Genomic DNA, 26,521 nt, shown 5'->3' with positions numbered 1-26,521 from the left:
AGGACTGTTTGATGTCAACAGGAAGATGGGGGCCAGGTTTCTTTTCATTCAAAGATAAATATACCGTATCATGTAAGTATCATATCATGAAAGAAAAATTTTATGCTTTAATATAGATAATATCCTCATAACTATAATTAACTTGGCAGTTTGTTTTATTATTAAAAATAAATCAGATATAAAAAAGAAGGCACAATGAAAAACATTACTCTAAAAATGCACAAGGGAAGATGTTATCAGACCAAGATGACCTATTTTCATATTCTTTGAGACTCTTTAAATTTAAATGACAGTAAACCGATATGCTACCTAGGCAGAATGACCTGGCAAGGTTTAAGTATCCCATTTAGTAATGAGTGATTGAAGAACAGTACTATGAATTTTATTTTGCCAAAATATGTTAAAGACAATTCGATCATGTCACTGGTATCTGCCCAATTTTTTGTGTGTCTGTTTAAACATACTTGCTTTTTCCAAACATCTCTTAAATACAGGGCTTTTTGTTTTGTTTTTGTGAGAAAACCAACACTTAAAATGAGAAAAGCCTGTCTGTTCTGATGGTGGCACTGTTGGCTATCTCTTAAAAGAGAACGAACAGCAAAAAAAATTGAATGCTTTTAAATGTAGCTAAGATTTATAATGCCTAAGTATTACCCCCAAAACTGATTAAAACTTATACCAATAAATACATATATTTAAAAATTTTAACACCCCAGCCAAATAATACCACTATTCAAAAATCAATTTTCTTCTGAAAAAAGAGAGCCCTATGTAAATAGCTCTGGATTTTCAAATATCTAATGCAAACATACAAAACTTAAAAAATGTGTATATTTTTACACATTTTAAATAAAGTAACAATGTAAGTTTTTAAATAAAGCAACAAATAATGTGAACAAAATTTGTAAAGGTTTGTATCAATACTATATATTTAAATTATGTACTTTTATCACGTTAATGCTATGAGAAAAAACAGCTTTTTATACTTAAATGTTTAGATATTTTATATTTATGAACTGACAAAAATTATGCTCAGGTATACTGGATCACTTGGACAATTTGTTTAGTTTTTAAGTGGACTAGTCTTAAAATACTGTTTACTTTAAAAATATTTTATTAATATTCAAATTAATAATGGATGCTATTTAAATAGAAAAAATTTAGGTTTAACAAAAAATTTATCAATTTACAGAAAAAAATCAGATTATATTATAGCTGCACTTATCTGTACAGAGATTACCAACATTTTGCTTAGGTAAAATTCAGCATATATGGTAAAATACATCTGTAATCACCAAAATGATTTTCATTAATGTGAAAGAGACTACCTGAAGTAAACTGCTTCTATTCAAAGATTTTAGGTAATACACCTTAACAGTCAAAACATTTTTTAAATCACTAAACATCGTTCTTTAAATTAAATGGCCAAGACAAAACCCAATTATGCGATGGACACTGAATGCCTAAGTACTATATTCTTTGAACCCAATTGGATAACTTGGCTCTTGCCTAGGCACCACAACTCCAAGTAGAACATGCACTGGTTATTTCTAAGTTTTGCAATATAGCATTTTTCCTTGAGAGATCTCTGGAATAGCTTCACAGAAATTACTCAGCATAAATTCATTGAAAACAGAAAATGCTCTTGGACTTATAAAAAATATCTGGGAAGAAGACTATGAGACGGAGGGAGCCGAGGAGGGGAAGGGTACGTAAAAAGATTTAAAGTGCACCATGTACATGCTGCAGCTACCCATAATGAATGTAATCATTCTATAATGTCACAGACATGAACTAACAATTAATTACCAATCATAATGAAAATGGAGGTGGGGATCTCGACATGAAAGGAAAGACATGCGTAGGGAGGGGAAGAGGAATAAAAAGAATGAAAATATGTTAAGTATATGTACCTACTCCCTAAGATATATGTAAACAGTATGTACTACAAACATGTACTAAAATCAAATAAAGTATCTGTGGTATACAAAAATATTCAAGCCAACAGGTATGTCAATCTTCAGGAGAAAATTTTCAGGCAAAACATCTAGAACCATCAGAGCCAGTTTCATGGAAATGCAACCTCTGCAGCCATGCAGGTCTAATACTTGGTTTAATGCCCTCTTATTGTTACTGTTATCTTGAAGATTCTTAATAAATTTTTAATAAAGGGGATCTACAATTATATAATTGGCCCTTAGAAATTATACTGTATCTAGCATCCTTTAGAAATGTACTCCTGTGGTTAAAAAAAAAGATAGAAAACAAAAACAGCAAATGTGATCCTGGCGTGCAAAGTATTTTTGAAAGAATTAAGAGAAAATGGTAATTAACTGAGAAGTAATGAAGTTATAAGAGAATTAGAATTACACGTACCATTGTTTGCCATCTCTTCAAACAAAGAGGAAGTGATTTATGTTAAAGAAACATTTCCTGTTTGGGATTGCTGGCAAATATTCAAATGTGCCATTAATATCACCTGTAGTCATCTTTTAATAATAGACTTGGTTATGAGGCTCGACCTTAAAGGTGTGACCTTAAACAAACAACTTAAACAGTATTAAACAGATTTGGAGATGATCTATGAAGTCTCCACTACCTCTAAATATATAATCTATGGTTTTACAATCTCTGTTATAAAGAAAGCACAACTAATGTCTGACTGGCACATTTTCACTTAAAAATAATGATAGTTTACTAATATGTCCTATTCTTATCTCCAGTTAATAAAAACAAAACTAAAAACTTCACTGGTTCATTTAATACTATAAATAGTCTCCAGAAGACAGGTATAGTTCTTTGTTATAAATTTGTAATTAGGTCAAATATTTACTATCAGAAGGGATGTTGTGTTCTAAAACATCTTTGTAATTACAAAGCCCTTTTTATAAAACTATTTTTCACTCATTAATTTCAAAGAATTAATTGCGCAGAGACTGGCAGTGGAAAAGAGAGTGTTTCTGAAAGTGTGACTGACTGCTCTAAGTGTGACTTGTATGTTACTCTTTCTATGGAGACATTCTTCTTCTAGAGGTATAATGAGGAACTGACAGATGACACAAATATTTGCTATATGCAACTTTTGATAAAGTATACAGATGTGTAAACTATACCTCAGTTAGAATTTTAGAATATAATACTAATTTGCAGTGTATGGATATTTTCAGTTTTGGTACTCTGAATAAAACTCAGATAAGTTGCAAGGGTGTAAAGCAGAATGGGCCTGGGAGCCAGGAGATGCTGCAAATATCCATTACCACCACCTCACTTTATCTGCTTTAATAAAATATTCACCACCAAATATTCACCAATACTCTACTCCTCTTTGTCTTTTTCTCTAATGTTGGAAAATCTAGGAGTGTGCATTTGTTTCCAGAATATAAAAGAATGGAAACATAATCAATCAATTCATTCCTCCAAATAAAAATTCTTCAGGTTATTAATGGAAGCCAAAAATATATTTCATCCTAGGACTGAAAATGTGAAAAAGTAAAGATTTTTTTTTCTAAATGACTAAGCTTTGAAGAAAAAAACAAAAAAACGGAACTTTAAAATCTTTATCAAATAAGAAAAATAAGCTTCTATAAAGTCACAAAGTTCTTTCTCCCAAAGAGTTGTCCTCTGAATATTGATGCATTAGTATCAAAGAAACTTAGGATATTTTTTAAAAAATACATGAAGGCATTAAAATTACTATAATTATCCCTGCATTGCTGCTATGTGAATAATTCTTGAAGAAGCTTCCCCATTGGTAAAGCAGATGAGAAAATGCTTGAAAATATTTCAAATGTTTACTGTATCAGAATGCTATAGAGAAAAAAACATTACAGATACTGAAAAAAAAATGTTAATCTCCAGGATAACATAGAAGGTCACAAAGATAAATAAAAATATTTGCCTTAAATAAAAATATTTGCCTCTTTAATGAATTCTTTCTTGTTCTGTTAGACCATACAACAGTAAGATAATTAGAAAGATGATTTAATTTTTGTAATTGACAAAACATCAGAATAATGAGACAGTAAAAGACTCAATAGAAAAATGAAATAAAGCATGAAGTCTGTCTATAGAATTACTGCTTGTGGCAGTAATGGTTTGTAAAGGCAGCTTTAGATCAAGTGTGAGAAACAATGAGCTTCTTAAAAATTTCTATTTTTCTGAAGTAAACACAGTTCAAAATTTATACATAATCTTTTAATTGTACTCACAGAACTACACTCATTTTCAATTTACTAAAATCTATAATACAGTGCTTTACTATCAAACTATATAGGTGTCAAGGAAAATACAAATGGTATTTTATCTGTAACATTGCTTCTATAAAATTAAGTCTGTAGAGCATGCATATGTGTGCCATACACAATAAAAATTATGTGAATGTACAGACATGTGTACATATATTGTGTCTAGGTAGCTAAATAAACATGTACACACACACATAATATGTAAAATCAATTCTGTATTTTGTGTTATTTTTCTCGGACAGTACCACTAATTTGTAACTTTCAGACTTCAGAATAATTCTAAAGTAAAATATAAGACAGATGGCAACTTACACAAAAGACTCAGTGGAAAACAGATTGCACTGGGGATCCCTGGCAATTCTCAGGTGTCTGACATAGGCTATATACTTTAGCCAGAGGCTGACATGGAAAGTGGAGGCACCTTGGTAAACAATAAATCAGAGTTATCAAAGATAGATGGCACTGCTGGGAAGCTTTTATTGCTTTAAGGATCCAAAGGTCAAGAATGTAAAAGACATTTCAAAGTGATTTTATGTCTAATAAAACCTCTTAATTTGAATAATAAAAATGTGTCTTCAACAAAAAAGCTAACCATAGGTTAAGAAGATTTATAAGTTATATTTAAAGACAACAATTATCTCCAAAACATAGTGGATAGTCTACATTATTTAAGCAGTACTTTAAGATGTATCACACTCTCCAAAGTGTCCAAGTCCTGGTGTATAATTTCCTCCTCCAGGTATGAGTTATCCCCAGACTGTATTATGTTAGATGGCAAAAAGGGGTTTGCAGCTGTAATTAAGGTTCCTAATCAGCTGACTGAGTTAATCAAAAGGGACATTATCCCAAGTGACCTGATTTAATCAAATGACTCCCAAGAAGCCTGAGATTTGGAGCCAGAGAAACACTCTCACTAGCCTTAAAGAGCACAATGCCAGATTGCAGAGAGCCATGCTGCAGGGAATGGCTTGCGGATTCTAGAAATTTGAGTATGGCCCTCAGTTGACAAATTGAAAAATAGTAGGAACATTAATCAAGTAACTGCAAGGAAATTCTCTTAACAACCAGAGAACATGGAAGAAGACCTGGCACCTTAGTGAGCTCAGAGCTGCAGTTGGCACCTTGACTTCAATCTCCTAAGACCCTGAACACAGAACACACAACCAGTACCCAGAATCCTGGCTCAGAAAAACTGTGGGATAATAAGTGTTGTTTTTTAAGCTGCTAAATTTGTTATAATTTATTATGCTGCAATTAAAAAGCTAATACAAACTATACTTCTAAACACATCAAAACCAATAATATAAAATTAATTTATGCCTATGTAAAGAAAGTCTTGAGGCTCCTACAAATTCTAAAGTTATGACACATAAGTGGTAACAATGTACGATATAGTTAATAATCCAAGACAAAAGTGTATATCCAAATATAAACAAAAAAGCATTAATTGTATTTGGAATAATTCCAAACTCCTAGAGAATGAATATTCATTTGTATTGTATACAATAAACATTTACAAAAAACAGTACTTCATTCTGAGCATTGTGAGGTGTGTTATCCACCAAAACAATTTCATACCAATTCTGAGACCCTCAAGAGATTTAGTGCGTAAGGCTATACTTTGCTTTTCTTGTTCTAGCAAAATGTTTTTAAAACATCTAAATTTATGCATTTATATTTTTTCTACTTATCTCAAATTCACTTTCTAATAGGCAATTATGAATTTAGGCATTTATAAAAGTTCAATGAATAATATTTTGTAAAATACAACTTAAAAAAATTTAACAGCATTCCTACTGACAAGCTGAAATAAAACTCTTCTTTATATATTTTTATATTAGTCTCATTTTCTCTACATGTGTGTATTCATCACATTTCCTCACATTAGAATAGTGAAAGAAGCAATGTAAGGCTCACTACAAAATGGAACATGTATTAGTCCAATTTAAAGAAAATATATAGAGCACAACTTAACTGAAATCTGTTTTATGTAAGAGTCTTATATTACTTTAAAATTCTGATTACAGATAATTTAAGAAATATATGATGAAAAATTCTGGATTTCCTTTTATCCTAAAACTCATCTGGGAAATATTTCATCTGACCACAGCCTCAGGTATTCCTTTGTCATTAATTAGAGAAATACTGAATATTTCAATTATAAATTGCTTAATTATATTTGTCAGTCTGCTCTAAACCAATTAATTATTTACTTGTAAAAATCTTTGATGCAATGCTATCCAGAGGTTCATTTCTGGAATACAGACTAGAAGCTATATTTCCTACTCTACCCCAATTAAGCTGAAGATTTGAGAGAGTGAGAGAGTGAAATATACTGTGTGATACAATGTGATTTACAATGTTATAAGAAATGAATCATGTTCTTTGCAATTCAAGCATTTACTGCTATCCTTTAAGGGTTAAGTCACTGTCAAGTTTCTTCATAAAAGAAGCTATGATTTTTTCTGTTGTCTTTTATAAAAAATTGCTTATAGAACTAATAAGTGTTTAGAAACCAATTTTAGAATCTCTTACTCTCCTCCCACCACCAATAAAACTCTTTCTTGTATCAGAACACTGCTTTCTGTCATGCCAGCATACTATTTATTATCTTAGCAACTCTGCATGGGACTTGAATGTAAAGCACTAGGGAACTGCCAAAGCTGTCACACAACCACCCATGTCATCTACTGGCTACTGGAATACAGAAGTGAAACAGAGACTGAAAACTACAAAATAAAACTCTGCATATGTATTCATCATATATAGAGAGCAAGAGTTTCTACTATCACCAGGCCCATACTTAGAAACTGAAGACAGTTTATTGAGCAAAGTGGACAGGGTCCCTGTCCTCCAGAGACCTTTAAATCTTTTAAATCTTAACAGAAAACACAAACATCAATAAATTAAGCACACAAATAACTACAGATTACATGACTTGAGTGCTGTGAAAGATGGATACTCCAAGGACAGTTATATCATAAAACCATCTGGAGGTCAAAGGCAAAGGCTCAAAGTGAGAATGGAGAAGAGGATCCTAGGTGGAAGCAACCACACACACAAAAATGCCCTGAAAAAGGAAAAAGTAAGGCACATTCAAGGAGTTGAAGGGTCCATATGCCAGAGCACAAGAGGGAAAGTCACAGCTGGATCCTACAGCAAATATCTGCTGAGCAACCGCTCTGCACCAGCACTGTTCTAGGCAGTTGGGATATATGAATACAGAAAACTGACCAAGATGCCTCCTTCAGAGAGCTCATCATCTGTGTCATATAAGGTTTAGTAAATACTGTTAATATTTTAATCTTTATGTTCATTAGGAAATCCCAGAAGGATTTTATTGAAAGCTGAGGTTTTTCTTTTTCTTTTTTTTTTTCTGCCTCTCTCCCCTCTTAAAGATTGATGGAGAAATAAATTTGAGAAATGGGTACTGCATGTTGGGAAATGAGTTAAAAAGCTCCTCAGTCCACAGATGAGAAACAATTTACTTCATATTATATGGAAAGAAATGGAAAAGGAATTGGGTGGAGAAACTGGACAGGCATTTAGAGGAAAAAATATGCAACTTGGTGACATATTCAAAATGGGGGGGAGGGACCAGAGGCATCAAAGAAAATCCTGGTTTCTAGTATGCATAATTAGGAGGGTAAATGTTAAGCCTAAATTAGGGCACACAGGTAGAGGGTATTCTGCAAGAAAGATCATGAATTTATTTACAGACATGCTGAGTGACATGTATTTGAAATAAAAAGAGCTCCATGCTAAAGATAAAAAATTTGGAATCACCAAGAGTACAGAGTTACTGAATGCACAGGCATGAATGAGATCAGTTAAAGTGGGTACAAAACAAAACAACAAAAAGCCAGGACTGAAACTTGAACCTTCATCATTAAAGTCAGGAAGTAGAGAATGACCCAGTTAAGAACCATGAGGATCTCTAGAAAGGTAATAAAACCAAGGCACTTTGTTAATTAGTAAGCCAATGGAGGAGTATTTTGGGGAATGAGAAGCAGAGCTAAACACTACTGAGAGATCAAGAAGAATGAAACTGAAGTCCACTGGATTTCATGACACAGGTCATCCAAGAGGCATTTTGTGTAGTCTGCTGAAAACTAAGTCAAATGTAAATATCTGAAGAAAAAAGAGAGTAATGGCAGCAACTGAAAGGCAGGCACAGGTGAAGGTGGTAACAGTAGGATTTTTCTCAGCTCTCATTTAAGGTACAATACCCTTCCTCCAAATTTCTTATTGCTCTATTTTTCTCCACTGTACTTACCAACATCTGGTAGTTATATATTTGATGCGCTTATCATTTTATTTACCTTGCCCACTGGAAGAAAATTTCTTGAATGAATTAATGAATAAGGCACGTATGTATGCATAAGTATACATGTGAACATGGTTAAGATAACAGTGACCTGAGCCCATTTAAATGATGAAAGAAAATGCACAAATGCTTAGATACCAAACTGGGAATAGATAATGATACGCTTTAACATTTCTGAGAAGACAGGTAGAGAAGGGTTAGAGAACCCAGGTGAAGGGACATCCAACAATCCTGTCGAATAATAATATGGTAACAGGAGAGAAGCAGAAGAGAACAATAGCAGACACATTTGGTCTAGCAGATTGAAACATGGGAAAGTGAAGTGAGGTCATTATTGTCTGATGAATTCTAGTTACACTGTAAAACTGGATGCATGAGGTTATAAAGAGTAAGGATGGGTAGATTTTGTATGATACAAAGAGAGGAGAGATTTAAATGGAATAAGGAAAATCTGAGTACCTGTCAGACGTCATATGTTCAAATAGGCATACCAGTGATGGCAAACCTGTTAAAAACAGCCCACTGCAACATGAGTGCTCAGGTTCACCAACACCGGCACAGACTAATCAATGGACTGATCAACAGACATGGACATAATTTGTGCATATACCTAAATACACACATTACATTACTTATCCTTCAATAACATTACAAGGCAGGTATTACTGACCAATTTCATGGATGTGATAACTGTACGTCAACTAATCATAGGTCATATAGCATCACTGCTTAGAATCTTTTTATTCCTATCAGAGGTTCCCAGTCTAGTTTCACTTGTCCTGTTGTAAGTGCCCATTATAACACACATCTGTCATTAATTTATTACAATTGAAGATACATAGTTTTCTGAGAACTGGTTACCTAAATTACCATTAATTAAATGTATCCTGCTTAACAGTGATTTCCAACAAAGCATAAACCACGTGCATAGGAAATGTCCAATACATGAAATACATACCTATTTTTTAAAGCTACAAAATGGTATAACTATGTGTAATTTGACAGCATCTACTATAATTTAAAATGTGCATATCCTTATTACTCAACAATATTATTACATGTATTTATATAATTGAAAACAGATAACACAGTATGCATAACATAGTTGTATCAATGTATAGAAGGCTTTGTATTTGAACTTTATAAGATTAAAAAATAAAAATATCTAATTATTAATAAAATTATTAAACCATGACATGTCTGAGAAAACATATACTAGTATGTGTGTATGTAAAGAGAGAAAATAAAGTTGTGAAGATTTTATGAATGTAAAGGCAGTAGTTATGTCTAGGACATGGAAATGAGGGACAAAAGGGGAGAATTCTCACCATTTGAGAAAAGTAACACAAGTGGATCCTTCATTTTATATTACAAAATCAAAAAAAAAATAACTTGGAGAGAAAAGCCATAATTATGTGCACTAGTGAAATGCATTAATCCATAATAAAATTTATTCTATTTGACAAAAAAACTGGAGAAATTTTCAGGTCAGATCCTCCCAAGTTATTCTCTTTGTGTACAATTTAGGTATTAAGTCAAGTCTAAAATGACAACTGCAAACAACATACAAAATACAACCAGGATCTCTGAATATACTCATATAAATCTGTTTTGAGTCACATCAAACTTTCTTTATGGTATTATGTCAGAATGTTACAAGTTCCATAGGTTTGACAATATTACTTTCAATCCTAAGAAAATCTGACTTGAGTATCTTATACCTCGACTAGACAAAAACAGCACATATAACAAGTGATACCATTATTAAAAGCTTATTCAAATAAAGCGTACTAAAGAGGAAGAAGGAATGGTTACTAATTTTCTACAGAAGAACTGCCGGAGTATTTTACCAAAGCATATAATTTGCCACATAAGCTTACGGTTTATTAGAAAACACCTGACTCCTTTTACTGAAAAACAACACTTTTCTCTACCTTCAAATTTTAGTCAGAAACTTTGAGGATATCTATCCAAGAATTTAACTACTGAACTTTGTAATGATAAGTTACTACTCACTATTATACAAATTCTGTTCTGAATTATTTTACTGATTAAATTTACCCTCTTTCTCATCGTACTACCACATAAGGACTCAAGTAACTCTCATTCCTAAAGGTTTGCACATAGAATTGTGTATTTATTGTACTCTCTTATAAGGACAATATTTTTATGTCTTATCTGGTAATAACTGTTTTGTGAAATTTTGCTTTTGTGTATTTGTACTTTTTAAAAATTACAACTATAATTTCTTACTGTTCTTTAATTTGCAAAGACATACTTTATTGGTGGTTGGCTGTTTGAACTAGTAGTAGGAAGTTCCTGTAACAGAAAATCAGGTAATTGATTAGAAGTGACTCACTCTAACTATGGGACCTTAATATAGTCAGTTCGATAGCATTCCAGCTGATAAGAAAACATGACCTTCTAAGCGCTGTTTTGAAAGCATTCTGGTAAACTGTCTTCATTTTACAGATGAAAATACTAAGACCAAGATATCCAAGTGACATGGGAGTGTAAGTGACTGATACTGAACCCAACTCAAGATCAGAGTTCTTAACTACTGAGTGTCTCAGTCAGAGAATATGTGAGATGTTTTGTAATGAAATGCAAACTGGATACCAACATTTTTCAGGGGGTGTCAAAGGCTTTCATCTGATTTTCAAAGTAGTGATAGGATATAAAAATCTTTAAGGGCCATTTAAGAAAACATGGGTTTTGCCCCAGAGAAAACTAAGTTCAAAAATACCAGTTCTGCCATTTACTAGTAATGATATTTATATTCTCAAGTGTCATGTTTATCTCTCAGAATCATTGTGAAGATTAAATAATATATGAAGTAGCATGTCTTTAAAAATCTCTTTATAACTCCATATAGCAGGGATTACTAATTGTATTCCAGTATCTACTGAGAGATTTGATGTATAAACTGATATTGCCCAGACTATATGCAAAAATAGAACTTTAATCTTCAACAAGAAGCAACATCCCCTGAAAACCAATACTTTTCACTAAAACCTAGGAAGCCAACCTGCTGTATAAATCAAGAGTTGCAGAAAGCCAAACTGATATCTCTAGTAACAATCTAGAAGGCTAATAACTTGTTATAATCAGACCAAAACATCCAAATCTTAACTAATAATTGACAGCTTTAATTTTTGTTCTTGCTCAAACAAGGGCCAACTGGAGGAAGCCAAATGTGTACTCCTAACCAATCACTAGAATGCCTTGCTTCTTCTAGTAAATCCATCTATGCTTTCCCATGCCAACAGCCTCCAATCAGGACATACCTAAAGCCTTCTTTTTTTAAATCTCTGCCAAAACCAAGTGACAGTGGGTGACTCTATTGCTATAGCAAGCTCTGAAGAAATGGCCTTTCCTTTGCTCTTTTGGTCTTGTTTGTTTCTACACGGTTCAGCTCCTCTTCCATTATAATAGAAGTTTACTTGGGCACATGACCACTGGAACAAAGATTATTATATCAGCCTTTCTTGCAGCTAAATAAACTCATGACTATATTCTTGCCAAGGGAATGAGGCTGAAAATGTAATGTAGACAGTATATGGGGTAGCTTCAAGATACAGCCAGCAAGTACTCTTTTTTTGTCTTCTTAACCTCGGGCGACCTGGGCTGGAAATTGGTTTGCTCCCTGAGATCTGAAAGATTGAGCCACCTTACTAGCTTCAGACATTTATGTGACAGAGAAGTAATAATAATTAACACATAGTTTTATAATGTTTAGCATTATAATATTTGTAATAAATATTAATTTAAACATTACAACAACCCTGTGAAATAGGCTCTATTATTATTATTACATTAAGAAAATGTCTCCAGAGAAGTAATTTGCCTATGGACAAGCAATTTTGGGAGTTGTTTTTTTTTTGGGGGGGGTCTCTATTACTTGCACCTGAGTATAAGCCCAATTAATGTGCCTGTAGAAAAGAAGGTTTTAAGTAGTCAAGTCAGGGTTTGATATTCAATCTCTTTCAGCCCTCCTTTCTCTGATGTCCAGAGGCAAAAGCTCAAGAAAAGTCTGCTCAGAGAAATCAAGCTGCAAAATTGTAACTTTAGGTTACAGAAGACAAGTCTTTTGGCCTATTTTTAAATTGGTTTTGGAGTGTCTGGATACTTCCAGGGACTAGACTGAAATTCACCAGGTAAACCAGCTTCATAACCATCATCACTATAACCTATCATTTATTTTACATCTACCATATGCTAACCATGGCACTGGAGTTTTTAATGTGCCTACATGTTTAACAGACAATTCTACAACAAGAAAAGGTAAAGCTTTTAAGACAAATTAAAAAAAAAAACTCTTACCTTTATCATTCTGGATAGATCACCAGCATCTGCTAATTCCAAAACTATGTTTAGTTCATTATCTTCAATGAATGATGCATAATATTTAATTACATTTGGATGGTTGAGTTGCTGAGGAAAAAAAAGGCAAAAGTTTTTTACATTCCAAAGAATCACTTACAGTTTTGTAACTTAAAAATAACTTAGCCATTGCATTTCATTTGTACATCTCATAAATGTTAACATGATATAATATATTCCTTTAATTTGGTAAATTTTAAAACATAATTGTAAGTAAAACTAGGTATGAATTAATTAAATTTTAATATTCTTTATTAAAGATAATGAATTATATACATAAAAGTACTGCTGTTTCCAATAGGCATTTAATAGATGCAATAAATAAGTGAACTGCAGAATTACATCATCAATTGCTAAAAATTATATCCTTCAAAATAAGAACTATTAAGTTAGGGTGAGTATAATTTTAGACAGCAGACAACACAAAAACTAGTATGTATTTTATCTACTGCTTTTACATCAAATAATATAAATATACAGATTCATAAAATCATCACTTAGAAAAATTTCATCTTATGGAAATATATGCATCAGTCTTTATATTTAGAATGCTTTTGTTCAATCTTTATTAAACTGACTTAAGACAAATCATTTCTCAAAGAAAAATCCAAATTGATGATTTTCCTTCATTTTTCTATAAGGATACATTATTTCTATAATAAAATTTATACTTATTTAAACCTGTAACTTCATGCACCCAGAGTAACTACAACCAATCGAAGAGATGGAGAGTATAGTGTTAACTTTACTCTGATCTTTTTGGATAAAGCTAATTTGTTTTAGGGATTAACAAATGTATGGCATAAAATACACATCTTACCTAAAAACTGAAAATATAAGTCATACTATATTTTAAAAGAAACTTCACTAGAAAGGAAATAGTGCACAGATAGCTGGAATCTTAGTCATATTCTTAAATGGATGAGAAACTAAAAAGACATAATCTTTATAAATTTACCCATTCTAAATCTGGAAAAAAATAAAAAACATTATTTTAAAGCACGTGAACCATTTGGATTCATCCACATTCTCAATATAACAAATTTTGAGATAAAACTAATTATGTACTTTTGTTACTTAACCTTTTGAATATGTCTAGTTGGGAGGGTCTAGAAGAAAATTTCTTAGGCCGGGGATGTAGCTCAGTGGCACCATGCCTGCCTGCCAAGTGTGACAAGTGCGAAGTCCTGAGTTCGATCCCCAGTGTGTGTGAGGGGGGCAGGGCATGTGCTAGATGAAAACTTCTTGACATGTTCCCATTTATCTATTTCCTACTTTGAAAAGCTAATTCTATTAAGAATTTTGATTCAATTCGTTTACAACAAATCTAAAAGGTAACTGCATTTTTCAACATACTGGCATTTGAACTTAATAGAATGTTACTTAATATCAGAATGACATAAGGTAAGTCTTAAAAATCTTTTTTCCTATAAATGTGTTATTTTCAACAAGTTACTTTTATCAACATATTTAGTTACGCTTGAAAAATGCCCATAGTTTAATATTTACCTTGAGAAGATCTATTTCTTTAATGCAGTCAGCACGTGCTTTTGCATCCATTAAATCAAATATCTAAAGATAGAATCCAGGTTTAGCAAAATAATACTTTATGGTTCATTATAACTCTCATATATTCATACATATATACATATATATACATATATATGTATATATATATATATATAGTACTGTGTAGTTACTCTGGTTGTATAGTTTCTATCTATAGACCCTTAAACGCAAAAATATGTACAATTATGTATCAACTAAAAAACAATTTAACGTGGTGGCACATGCCTGTTATCCCAGCACTTGGCAAGCTCAGGCAGGAAGATTGTCGTGAGGTCAAGGCCAGACAAAATTACACAGCAAGACCTTGCTTCAAAAACCAAACAAATACATAAATAATAATTTTTAAAAATGAATGTGGAGATATTAAAAATTCAAAATAGAAGTAAAATCCATCAACTCAGTATTTAAAACTTTTAGCTTTTGCTCAGCCACTTCCCTTTCATGTACAAATACATGAGGTTTTTACATAATGATAACAGTGGCAATATATAAAATAAGTGTGTGATTTTTCTCCTAACGTAGCAAAAATAGTTTTCGTATTTCTACATAGTCTTCAGTTTACTTTGGTTTATTTCTAATTAAAACTTCAAGGATCAGTTTTATAATTTACCAGTTTTAATGTGAAACAGTTGAGTACTACATATTGCTAAGATTTTTAAAAATTAGATGACACTAAAATTTCTCCCACTTAAGTAATAGGAAGAGGTACATGTACTACAAGTAGTAACTCTTCTCCTCTGGCAGTAATTTTAAACATCTTAAACACTGAACTTATGCTCACCACTATGATTTCAAAATGTAACACAGAGGAACAGAGGAAAACAGAAGAGAAAGGAAAGAAAGAGGAAAAAAGACTATGGCAAATCATCCCACATAAAATATCTATTAATACAGTATTTTTTGGCAAATATCAAGCCCCTGTACATATCAAACCAGTAAAATGAGGTAACAGGTTATGTATAAATGGACATCAATACAAGGTTAAAGAAACAAAACAATGGGGAAAAACCCACCAACAATATTACTTACTGAAAGGAAAAGCCTTATATACTAAAATTCTCTCCAAAAGCATCAGAGTTTTATTCTACATATAGATGACAGCAAAACCTAATCAGAGGTACATACAAATTATTCATGAGTGCACTTTCTTATAAAACCACATTCAATACTATCTTATTAACAGATTTTATTAGAAATGCAAGTAAGAAAGCAAGCTTGCCGTCCTTAAAGATGTATAATGTCAGATGCAGAATGTACACTGGAACACAGATAATTAAAATGCATAGTAGTAATGCTAACTTGTCCAAAGTCATAGCAGACCCACAATGGTGGTGGAGTAGCAGAGTATGGTGGGTAAGTGCCTCAGCATTTATTTGAGCAGAGAAGTGCTATGTCTTTCAGATTTTTATTTTTTAAAAAATGTAAAATCAAAAGCTCTTCACTTACAGGAATACACTTTGTATTTAGTAATTTCACAAAGAAAAGCCATTTATCCCCCAAATTGTCAAAATGATGGAAGCCAGAGAGATGATGCTGTTACTATGTAACAATATTAACAAATATAAATATATACAGAGAAATTTAAACTTGCTGCTAGTTAGAAATATGGAACACACAAATACACACAAACTACTGGTACTTAAAAAACAAAATGTCAAAAGAAATGACTGATTCTTGTCAAATCATGAATGCTGATGCCATTCTCAGAAACCAGGGACTTGAAATATACCATGTGCTCTGAAGAAAAGAAAAAAATTTAAATGTTTTGGGTCCAAAAGAATGGAAAAAAATTTTTTAAGGACACACAAAGGATAATGCTGACACCATTGACTGCAATGAAGAAAAATCAGAAACCTGGAGACACATACAAATCTAATCTCCCAGTAATCAATGTCATTATGATGTGAAAAATTATTTTTAAAGAGTAAGAGAATATTATATATGTACATATGTATCTTAATATACACATACATGTATACACATATATCATTTATAACAAGACATGTGTTACGTAGAATCAAAAATATTTAATTCAACTTTAAATCAGAATTACAAATTAACTTGTATTTTTTAGATTTTTGTTTTTAAAAAGTTTTTAATTAATACATGCTTGCAGTACATGATGATTCCATTCATCCTGGCAATTCGCTACATGTACGTAACACATCTTAATTGTTTCACTTCTCCTTTCCCTTCTTTCCCTCCCCCTCCATCTCTTCTTCCCTTGCCATTTGCAAAAGATTATCTCCCTATTTCTTATCATCTATCTTTTATTTTCTTCTGTAAATTATTTATACTTTGGTTTTCTCATATAAGAGAAACAATGTGATATTTAACCTTTTTATTTTTACTAACATTTTCAATAATATCAAAACCCATACCTCAAACACTGGAAATATGGATTACTGTCACATTAAATGGAAAACTATATTTGGAAACAAACATATTTACAAATACATTCAACAAGAAATTCAGAAGTATCATATCATCCCTTTTCTCTTAGCTAGCACGTCAAGACAAAATACTTAATTTTTAGATTAAATTATGCCCAGACATAAATTCAAAGTAGTCTGACAATTTCATGTGAAAGAAAAAAATATATATGGAGAAAAAAATCTGGACTTTATAGAAATATTTTAGATGTGTACAAGCAAATCTTCAGGAAGACCTTTTTGGCTCTATGAATTCTTCTTTGGTTGTTTTTTTTTTTTCTGGATGAATTTTAATTATTTTAGAGGATAAACCAAACTTTGCATTATCTGGGATTTTTGGACAAGGTCAATACATTTAGCACAAGACATAAAAATCAGCTAAACAATTGACTCTTTAGAGTCACATTCACACATAGTAATGTGGAAATTCTTGTTTGTCATTTTTGTGGAATGCTTTTCCTTTTGTCCCACCTTCTTTTTTTTTTTATTCTTTTATTGGTACATTGTAGGTATACAACACAATTACATTTCTCATTGGGAATTGTACTTTTACATAATGCATCTTGGTTCTTATTTTTCCCCCATTCCTAGCCCTCCCTTCAAGCCCTCCACCCTTCCCTATTTACAAAGACTTTATTTCCATTTTTTCCATTTCTCATCATTTTTCCTTTCTCTTCTTTCCTTTCCCCTGCCCCTCCCACTACCCCTACTCCTTTGAACCTTTTCTTCCTATTTTACATTATTGATTATACATTCTAATCATTGGTACATTTTAGGTATGGAACAGATTAGAAGACGCAGAAACAACGCCAGACACACTCAGCCATCTCATCTTTGATAAAGGAGCCAAACACCCTCACTGGAGGAAAGATAGCCTCTTTAATAAATGGTGCTGGAAAAATTGGGCTTCAACTTGCCAAAGACTAAAACTAGACCTATATCTCTCACCATGCACTAAACTAAAATCAAAATGGATTAAAGATCTAAATATTAAAATAGAAACTCTGAACCAGTTGGAACAGAGGTTAGGTAGAACCCTTGAAGACATCGGTGTAGGAAAAAATTTTATGAACAAAACCTCAGTTGCCCGTGAACTAGCACAAACAATCAACAAGTGGGATCTCTTATTAAAAGGCTTCTGCACAGCAAGAGAAACCACTAGCAGTGTGAAGAGACAACCCACAATGTGAGAAAAAATCTTCACCTGCTCTTCCTCAAAGGTCTACTATCTCGAATCTATAAAGAACTCAAAAGATCAGACCTCCCAAATTTAAAGACCCAATCCAAAAATGGGCATCTGAAATGAACAGACATTTCTCACACAAAGAAGTAGAAATAGCAAATAGATACATGAAAAAATGTTCAACATCACTGGTCATTTGAGAGATGCAAATGAAAACAACACTGAGATTCCACTTCACTCCAGAAAGAATGGCAGCTATCATGAAATCAACCAAAAACAAATGCTGGCGGGGCTGTGGGGAAAGAGGAACCCTGCTCCACTGCTGGTGGGAGTGTAGACTGGTGCAACCACTGTGGAAATCAGTATGGAGATACCTCAAAGAACTAGGACTGGAAGTCCCATTTGACACCGCTATTCCACTACTGGAGATCTTCCCCAAAGAATTAAAAGTATCATACCACAGTGATATATGTGCACCCATGTTCATAGCAGCACAATTTGTAATAGCTAAAACTTGGAAACAGCCCAAATGCCCATCAACTGGAGACTGGATAAAGAAAATGTGTTTTTTTAATAAAATGGAGTACTACTCAGCCATAAAAAATGAGAAATTAGAGACATTTATAGCTAAGTGGATGCACATTGAGGCAATACTCTTAAGTGAAATAAAATAGGACACACATGTATAAATACTGAATAGTTTCTCTCGCGTGAGAAACTGAAAGTGTAAATAAGGACTAAATGTATAATAGGTAATGTGAAATAGGAAGAAAAGGGGCAAAGGGGAAGGAAGTGGGAGGGCTAGGGGAAAGGATAGAAGGGAATGGGATTAATATGAGAAAATGGAAAAATAGGAACAAAATCTTTGTAAATAGGGAGGAATGGAGGGGTTGAAGGGAGGGCTGGGCAAGGGTGAAAAATAAGAACCAAGAGAGACTATGTAAAGGTGCAAATTTCCAACAATGAATATCATTATATTGTATGCTTCTTTGGGTTTTAAAAGTACCTTATAATTCATTAAAGCAAAGTTACTAGCTGTGGTTAAAAAATTCTGGCTGATAAATTGTTGGTACCATTGTAAAAATTGTCTTCTGATAGTTTTATTCTTTGCCAAAATTACTCATAACTAGTGAAACTGAAAAGGTTAACCCTAGACATTTTAAAGAGGAAACATATTCTTTCAAGTAACAGGAAAAGCCACAAAGTGTAGCAAAGAAACTATTTAAAAATACATTACTAAAAGGAATTTGACAAACCTATATACCTCATTTTAAATACAGCTTACATATATGGAAATCTTAACCAAATAGTCCCTCAGCCTCCCTACAGTATGAATCAATGAACTGAGCAGATTATCTCTGAATTGAGTAGCCCAGGCTTTCATGTGACAGGTCCTTATCCCTTCCCCTTTCTGCTCTCACCCACGAACACCTCTGTTATTCCACTACTCACGCCTCTCTTAACCCTGGAGATGTTAACAATGCTTGTATTCCTCTGTTCAAACTGTGCAATCCCTGGACAGACACTTCTCAACCTTTCTTAGGGGAAAGGGGGTAAGTCGGGAAGCCTCAACGCTTTCCTCCACATAATCAGTATTTTTGCCAGCACCTGCAAATTGTTGGTTCTCTTTCTAGCTGAGTGGTAGGCAAAGACTTTCCTTCCAGGGCCTCTCTCTTTTATTTCAAAGGTAGGAAATGAGTAAGAGGGTTAGGAAATCCATGACAGAAGGGCTCTAGCCTCTCTAGATAGAAACCACAATCAGTGAACAAAATAATCTCCAAATACGTCATGTTTCCACTACTAGTCCTTCCCTGCCTAGATACAAAGGCATTCTTCAGAGCGAAGCTGTGATAGGGAGGAAAACAGGAACATAAGCAGGTAAGTCCAAGAAGAGTTCTCAGTGTCAGAAACTGTGCTCCTTCCAACAGCCTGTCCTGTACTTTGGTTTCTATCAGCCTTTCTTCTCTCATCCTAATGAATAAACATGTCTGAACTAGAAATTTTAAAAAGACAGAACTCAATTTCTTTCTTATGGATTCCCTAAGGCCCTGGCAAATGATAGTACAGAAATAGATGCCCGTTTATGTTAGTAATTATTGTATAGTATTTAAAAACACTGGATTGCAAGGGATGCTTTTTAACTGAATAGCCTAGTATATGGTAGTATAACTTCTAGTCCATCAGTAAGCTCTATACAGCAGATTTCTTTAAAATTAAAAAAATTACCTTTTTAATATTTTGTGAGAGACTGAAGCTCAGCAAAGCTTAGTCACTGAGGAGACCAAATATATGGATATAGAGGGTATGAATGCATTAAAATTACACAATACATTATGGAAAAAACCATCATTGTGCACAAATTTTTAATCATATGCAGATATTCAGACTCTATAATCTAACATTAAAATAGTTTACGTGTGCACACAACTTACAGGTAAACAAAGAAAAATTAAGTCTTAATGAACTAAGGTTCAAAATATTTCACCTTCTAGGGATAAAAAGAAATTACAGTAAAAATTATCAAAGACCTGAGATACAGTTAAACTCAAAAAATTCATTCTATTGTAACACCATGCCACTGGACTGATAAATACCAATTCCAATTATATACTAATTAATGAGCTACTACTCTAATCAGTGAGCTATATATAATAAAATAGAGGTTGCAGGTAAAGTAACAAGGACTTAACAGCTAACAACACTGATTCTTCATTTGGGTTTGCAAATGTCCAATGACAACAAAGGCAAGATAAAAAATTGGCATCTCTGCTTCCATTTTGCATCTGTCTTCACAGCTATCACCTGGATTCCAGGAATAAGAGCTCTGTTCAATAAACATCTTGTGATACTCCAACCTATCCCCCAAGCAACAGCAACTTTTGTTTGAACCCCAAGACACTGCCTGACAATCCAGAGAAAATGATCAAGCAGCCCACAGTTGTCTCTTTGTCTATATAACCTCGGAGCTCATATCAGTGCCCCCAAGACAGGTCTGGAACTGGCTGTCCCTTTATTTTCTCAGAGAAGTTATACTGATTAAAGTTCCTTCCTTGCCTTCACCATGACTGGTCTCTCTGACTGGCATCCTGGGATGGGTGGCAGAACATAGTCTACTGGGATCCCTGGAGCTGGTGGCTTCACCCTAAACTCTAGTAACAGTATCAGATGCAAACAATTCTTTGATAATCTTCCAATATAGAGTACTGAAGTTCTGAGATCCAGTTCATGCGCCATCTAATGCCTCTATGAAGACTTCCCAACTTACCCCTCACATCTGTGCTCAAGAGTGTTCCTTTCATGGTGCCTGTACCATGATTTTATCCCTCCTCTGTTGTACCATCATCAGAGTCTCATGACTCCTATACATTCACCTTAGTACTTTCAAAGCCTTACATACTGACCAAGGAACACTAAGTGATCAATAAATACTGGTGGAATCAACTAATCAAAAGGAAGGGAAATACTAAAGGAAGAAGGTAGAGAAAGGGGAAAAAATGCTGGCACTCAGAATTTCAAAATTGTTACAATCATTTAAGATACCATCTTATTTTTTGCAAATGAACTCTTGTGGTCATGGGTAAATTTTCAAAAAGATTGGTTAATCCTGCCATATATTACAGATTCTCAGATGCTGCCAATGCTGTAGGCTCTCCGATTTATGATTTCAAGTAACATGCACTCAGTACACACTTGACATACGGAGAAAAGCAAACCTATAGAAAAGTCACAAGAGCGTAGCACATTTGTTAAAGCTGAGTTTATCAGTGAATGTGTGTAGTACATACTGTACACTGAGGGACGTTGGTACATGTACATAATACATTAATTCCTTTTTTTTATCTCCTAAGACTCTGACAAATCAAATGGATGGTGTGGGACAAAGTAAGGAAAAGCCTTCAAAACTAAGGTGAAGAATTTCGATGGTAGTTCTAAACTATTTCATTAAAGATTTTTAAGCAAAAAAAGAAACTACAAAAACAATACTTTATCATATGAACTCAAGCAAAGCATTCAGGAAGGATCCTTGCCGAGCTGAAAACAGTAATATAGCTCTTGAGACAAGTAATGTAGCCCTAAAATAAGTTAGATGGGGAAATTCAGTATCTGATTCTTTAGCAATTTTTAAGAGTTAGAATTATTCAAAAAAGATTATCAACTGGTTAACAGTACTTTAAAAGATTTTTATTTTAAGCCACAAAGATGACTTTGAAAAGGAAGAACCCTGGCTTTCTTGTTCAGCACAAGTGTAATACATCACAATAATCAACATGTTTGAAATGCAAATAAATTTCTCCTCACAAAGTCTTAAGACATTGTTCCCTAAGTAAATATAACTAAGTATAGCTTTGCAACATCATTTCTCTCTTCTATAAAGAAGTTATGTTTAAACTAGAAGAGGGCACAACACTAAAACTGAAGAAAGAAGAGAGGAATTGCAAAATCCAAAAGAATAAAGTTTAACTTTCCACAGTATTTTCCCCCCAAAACTAGGGATTGAACCCAGGACTGTCATAATGAGCTATATCTCCATCCATATTTTTTTAACTCCTTTTTTATTATTTTGAGACAGGGTATTGCTAAATTACAAAGTTGCCCAGGCTGGAATGGAACTCGCTATCCTCCTGCCTCAGCTTCCCAGAGTGCTGAAATTACAGGCATAAGCCACCACACCTGGAAACACATAAAGGCATGTAAAAGATTTTATTTTTGCAGTGCTGGTAGTCAAACCCAGGCCCTAATGCATGTGAGGCAAGTGCTCTATCACTGAGCTATACCCCCGTCCCCATAGCAGTTTGAGGCTCGGTGGAGTATTAAATAACCAAAAGTATAAATAACTTATGAAGCAAAATAAAAGATCTTTTGGGAAAGAGAAGGGCCCAAGGGATGGAGTGGGAAGCAAGAGGGCAGGAAAAGGAAGTTTAAAAAGTAAGATGTGTTGTGTACGTGTGCCAATTCCCCAGGATGAATGTACTCATTATGTACTGCAAACACATACTAATAAAAGTTTAAAACTTTAAAAATGGAGAGTCCAGAAGGGACACAGAAGACTGAGTGGAAATGCAGCTGTGCAAATTAACTCATGCCTCTTTGAACTTCCACTGAATAGGAAGAAAAGTACAGGCAACTGCAAACAATTCCAATGGAATTCTAAGAAATCTAGAAAAGCAATGATAAAAATTAAATTCAGAATATGGTTACTTCTAACAAAAGGGAGTGGCAAACACAGATCAAAGATATTTTCAAGAGCTGGACACAGGTGTGCTCATTTGTAATCCCAGCACTCCAGCACTTGAGGCTGAGGCAGGAGGATTGGAAATTTGAGCCCAGTCTGGGTGACTCAGCAATTTAGTGAGATCCTGTCTCAAAAGGTGAGGGGGGCGCATGGCTCAGTGTGAAGGCCTTGGTTTCAGTCCCCAGTACTGACCAAAAATATATATATTCTAATATATATTTATATACAAATAAACATATTGTTTATTTCTTAAGATGGGTTGTAGCTGGGCATGATGGCACACACCTGTAATCCCAGCACTCTGGAGGCAGAGGCAGGAGGATTGCTGTGACTTCAAAGCCAGACTGAGAACATAGTTCAAGGCCAAGGCCAGCCTGAACTACATAGTGAGACTCTGTCTCAAGAAGAAGAAAAAACAAAACAACAACAACAACAAAAGATGGGTTGTAGATGTGTGATTCACTATATAACATAACATCTTTATTATTAATATTTCATTTAAAAACATTAATGAGAACTGTTCATCTCTGTAACAGCAACTGTAAATACCTTGATCATTTTAACAATTTAAAAATACCTTACTTGAAAAAGGGAGGTAAGCACTATAAGACAGAAGATATTCTAAAGCAGAAAGACAAGTAAGTACTTCATAGGCCAAAGGATCTCCCTAGGTTAGGTGAAACTTGGCTTGGCTCTGACAAGCAAGCATCCCAGAACCTCCCGTTCAGAAGATTAGGGTTAAGTCAGGACTTGGCAAAAGAAGTTGGGAAAGATAAAATGAATTTGAGAAAGACTGAAAAAGAGTCTAGACTGGAAAAGAAAACTGATACCATGGTTATACTAATACAAAAATGGAGATTCTAAATTAGGTGTTAATTATCTAATTTTTCTACTTCATTTCTAAAAGAAGTAAATAAAGTTCAGTTCATTTTTCTTTTCAGTTATTGCCACTGAAGCTTGATTGTCATTTATTATTTTCAGATAATACATTTTGTGATTCTAGTTTCCGATGTGATGCCTACATATTTAGAACTTCAGTTGAGGATTCAATGTCTTGTTAAACATCCAGTTAGAACTAATGGTGACAACTCAAATTTGCCTCTTAAAAATCTAAAGCTATGAAAGCTTCTGTAGGATCATTCCAGTCACTGCTAGATATGGGTGAAAAACACCCAAACAATTTTTAAAAACTGGAAGTAATGTTTAAATAAAACTTTAAGTATCACACTCAATTCAAGCTTTTAAGATACAATGCTCATTCTTTCCCAGCATTCTCATCTAAGGCTATCATCACTCAATCATTCCTGAAATGATATTTTTTATTTTTCATATAGGACAATTTTACATTGATTTACATAATTAAAATCATCTTACCTGTACTTTTTTTAAAGCTACTGGTACTCCATCCAAGAGACAGGATGCTCTATAAACTTCACTAAATTGTCCGCGACCAATTTTCTTTTCTATTCGAAAGTTGGATAATGTATTATAGCCCATATCAGGTCGTAAAGCCTTCTGTAATTAAAAATATCAGAAAAAAATTCAATCACACAATAGACATACAATCATTGATCATTTTTACTTAAATAAGCGATACATAAAAAGAGATAGGGGATAACATTGGGTTACAACAACCCATCCCATACTTTTCTACTGTAAATTTGTACTTTAGCATAATCTGTGTCTCAGCAGCTATGCCTGGGGGATACAGGAAGCAACCTTTGTGTTTGCCCACTTGGTTTGAGGAACAGCAAGGTGTGTGCACATGTGCAAAAGTGTCAAACGGGAATTTTTACTCACATAATGCTCCTAACAGGTTTTGAGTACATTTACCTGTGCATCACAGTGGATTAAATACACCCACACTTCTCTTATGAAAACATGTATTTTATCATAATAGAAAGTGAATGTGATTGCTACACCTGGGGAAAGCAAAAACCCTCATGTGCATTCATCTTCTTGGGAGACTAAGAGCAGCAGCTACAGGTTAGTTTTACCCATGAAATAAATGGTCACTGCTAAATTTTTGTGCATTTAGAATTTGTTTTTTATTTTTTTATTTTTTGCTTAAATTCATTCATTGGCACATTTTAGGTATGCAATACGTTTACATTTATCATTGGGTGCTTGTACCTGTACAGGATGTATCTTGGTTATTTTTTCTCCATTACCTGTGCACCCTTCACCCCTCCACCCTTTCCTATTTACATGCTTCGTTTCCATTTTTTTCTTTCTCATAATTTTTGCTTTCCATTCTTTCCTTTCCCCATCTTTTCCCACCACCCCTACTCCTTTGGACCTTTTCCTATTTCAAAGTATCAATTAGTTATTAATCCTTTTAATCCTTATTTATACTCTCAGTTTCTCACACTAGAGAAACTATTCGGTATTTACACATGTGTGTCTTATTTATTTCACTTAAGAGTATGGCCTCAATATGCATCCACTTAGCTATAAATGACTCTAGTTTCTCATCCTTTATGGCTGAGTAGTACTCCATTTTATAAAAAAAGCCCACATACTCTTTATCCAGTTTCCAGTTGATGGGCAATTGGACTGTTTCCAAGCTTTAGCTATTACGAACTGTGCCGCAATAAACATGGGTGCACATATATTTCTGTGGTATGATTCTTTTAATTCTTTTGGGAAGATCCCCAGCAGGGGAATAGCTGGGTCAAATGGGACCTCCAGCCCTAGTTCTTTGAGGTATCTCCACACTGATTTCCACAGTGGTTGCACCAGTCTGCATTCCCACTAACAATGGAGAAGGGTTCCTTTCTCTCCACACCCTCTCCAGCATTTGTTATTGGTTGATTTCTTGATAGCAGCCACTCTTTCTGGGATGAGGTGGAATCTCACTGTTGTTTTCATCTGCATCTCTCGAATAACCAGTCATGTTGAACATTTTTTCATGTTTATTTGCTGTTTTTACTTCTTTGTCTGAGAAATGTCTGTTCATTTCAGTTGCCCATTTTTGAATTGGGTCTTTGAATTGGGGGGGGGTCTGTTTTTTTTCAGTTCTTTATATATTCTAGATAGTAGCCCTTTGTCTGAGTTACAGCTGGTAAAAATTGTTTCCCACACTGTAGGTTGTCTGTTAGCTCTGTTGGTGGTTTCTCTTGCAGTGCAGAAGCTTTTTAATAAGATGAA

General features: G+C 33.7%; 1 protein-coding gene across 2 annotated transcripts in view; it reads right to left on the bottom strand.

Annotated features, from left to right (window-relative positions):
* Nek7 (NIMA related kinase 7) overlaps window positions 1–26,521 on the bottom strand; it is a 143,131-nt gene that overhangs the window by 33,241 nt on the left and 83,369 nt on the right. For both annotated transcript variants that reach the window (XM_087193863.1, XM_087193864.1), the window contains exons 3-5: window positions 24,746–24,886; window positions 14,464–14,526; window positions 12,895–13,005 (exon numbers count right to left, since the gene is read on the bottom strand). In XM_087193863.1, the coding sequence (XP_087049989.1) occupies window positions 12,895–13,005; window positions 14,464–14,526; window positions 24,746–24,886 (315 nt within the window). The remainder of the gene's footprint in view (window positions 1–12,894; window positions 13,006–14,463; window positions 14,527–24,745; window positions 24,887–26,521) is intronic.

This window comes from Heterocephalus glaber, unplaced genomic scaffold (assembly GCF_053883595.1).
Source record: "Heterocephalus glaber isolate CG9 unplaced genomic scaffold, H.glaber_assembly_v1.0 deba00001600, whole genome shotgun sequence".
In the NCBI taxonomy this organism is placed as follows: Eukaryota; Metazoa; Chordata; class Mammalia; order Rodentia; family Bathyergidae; genus Heterocephalus; species Heterocephalus glaber.
Note: the sequence above shows the minus strand (reverse complement) of the source record. Positions and strands in the feature narration are given on the sequence as shown.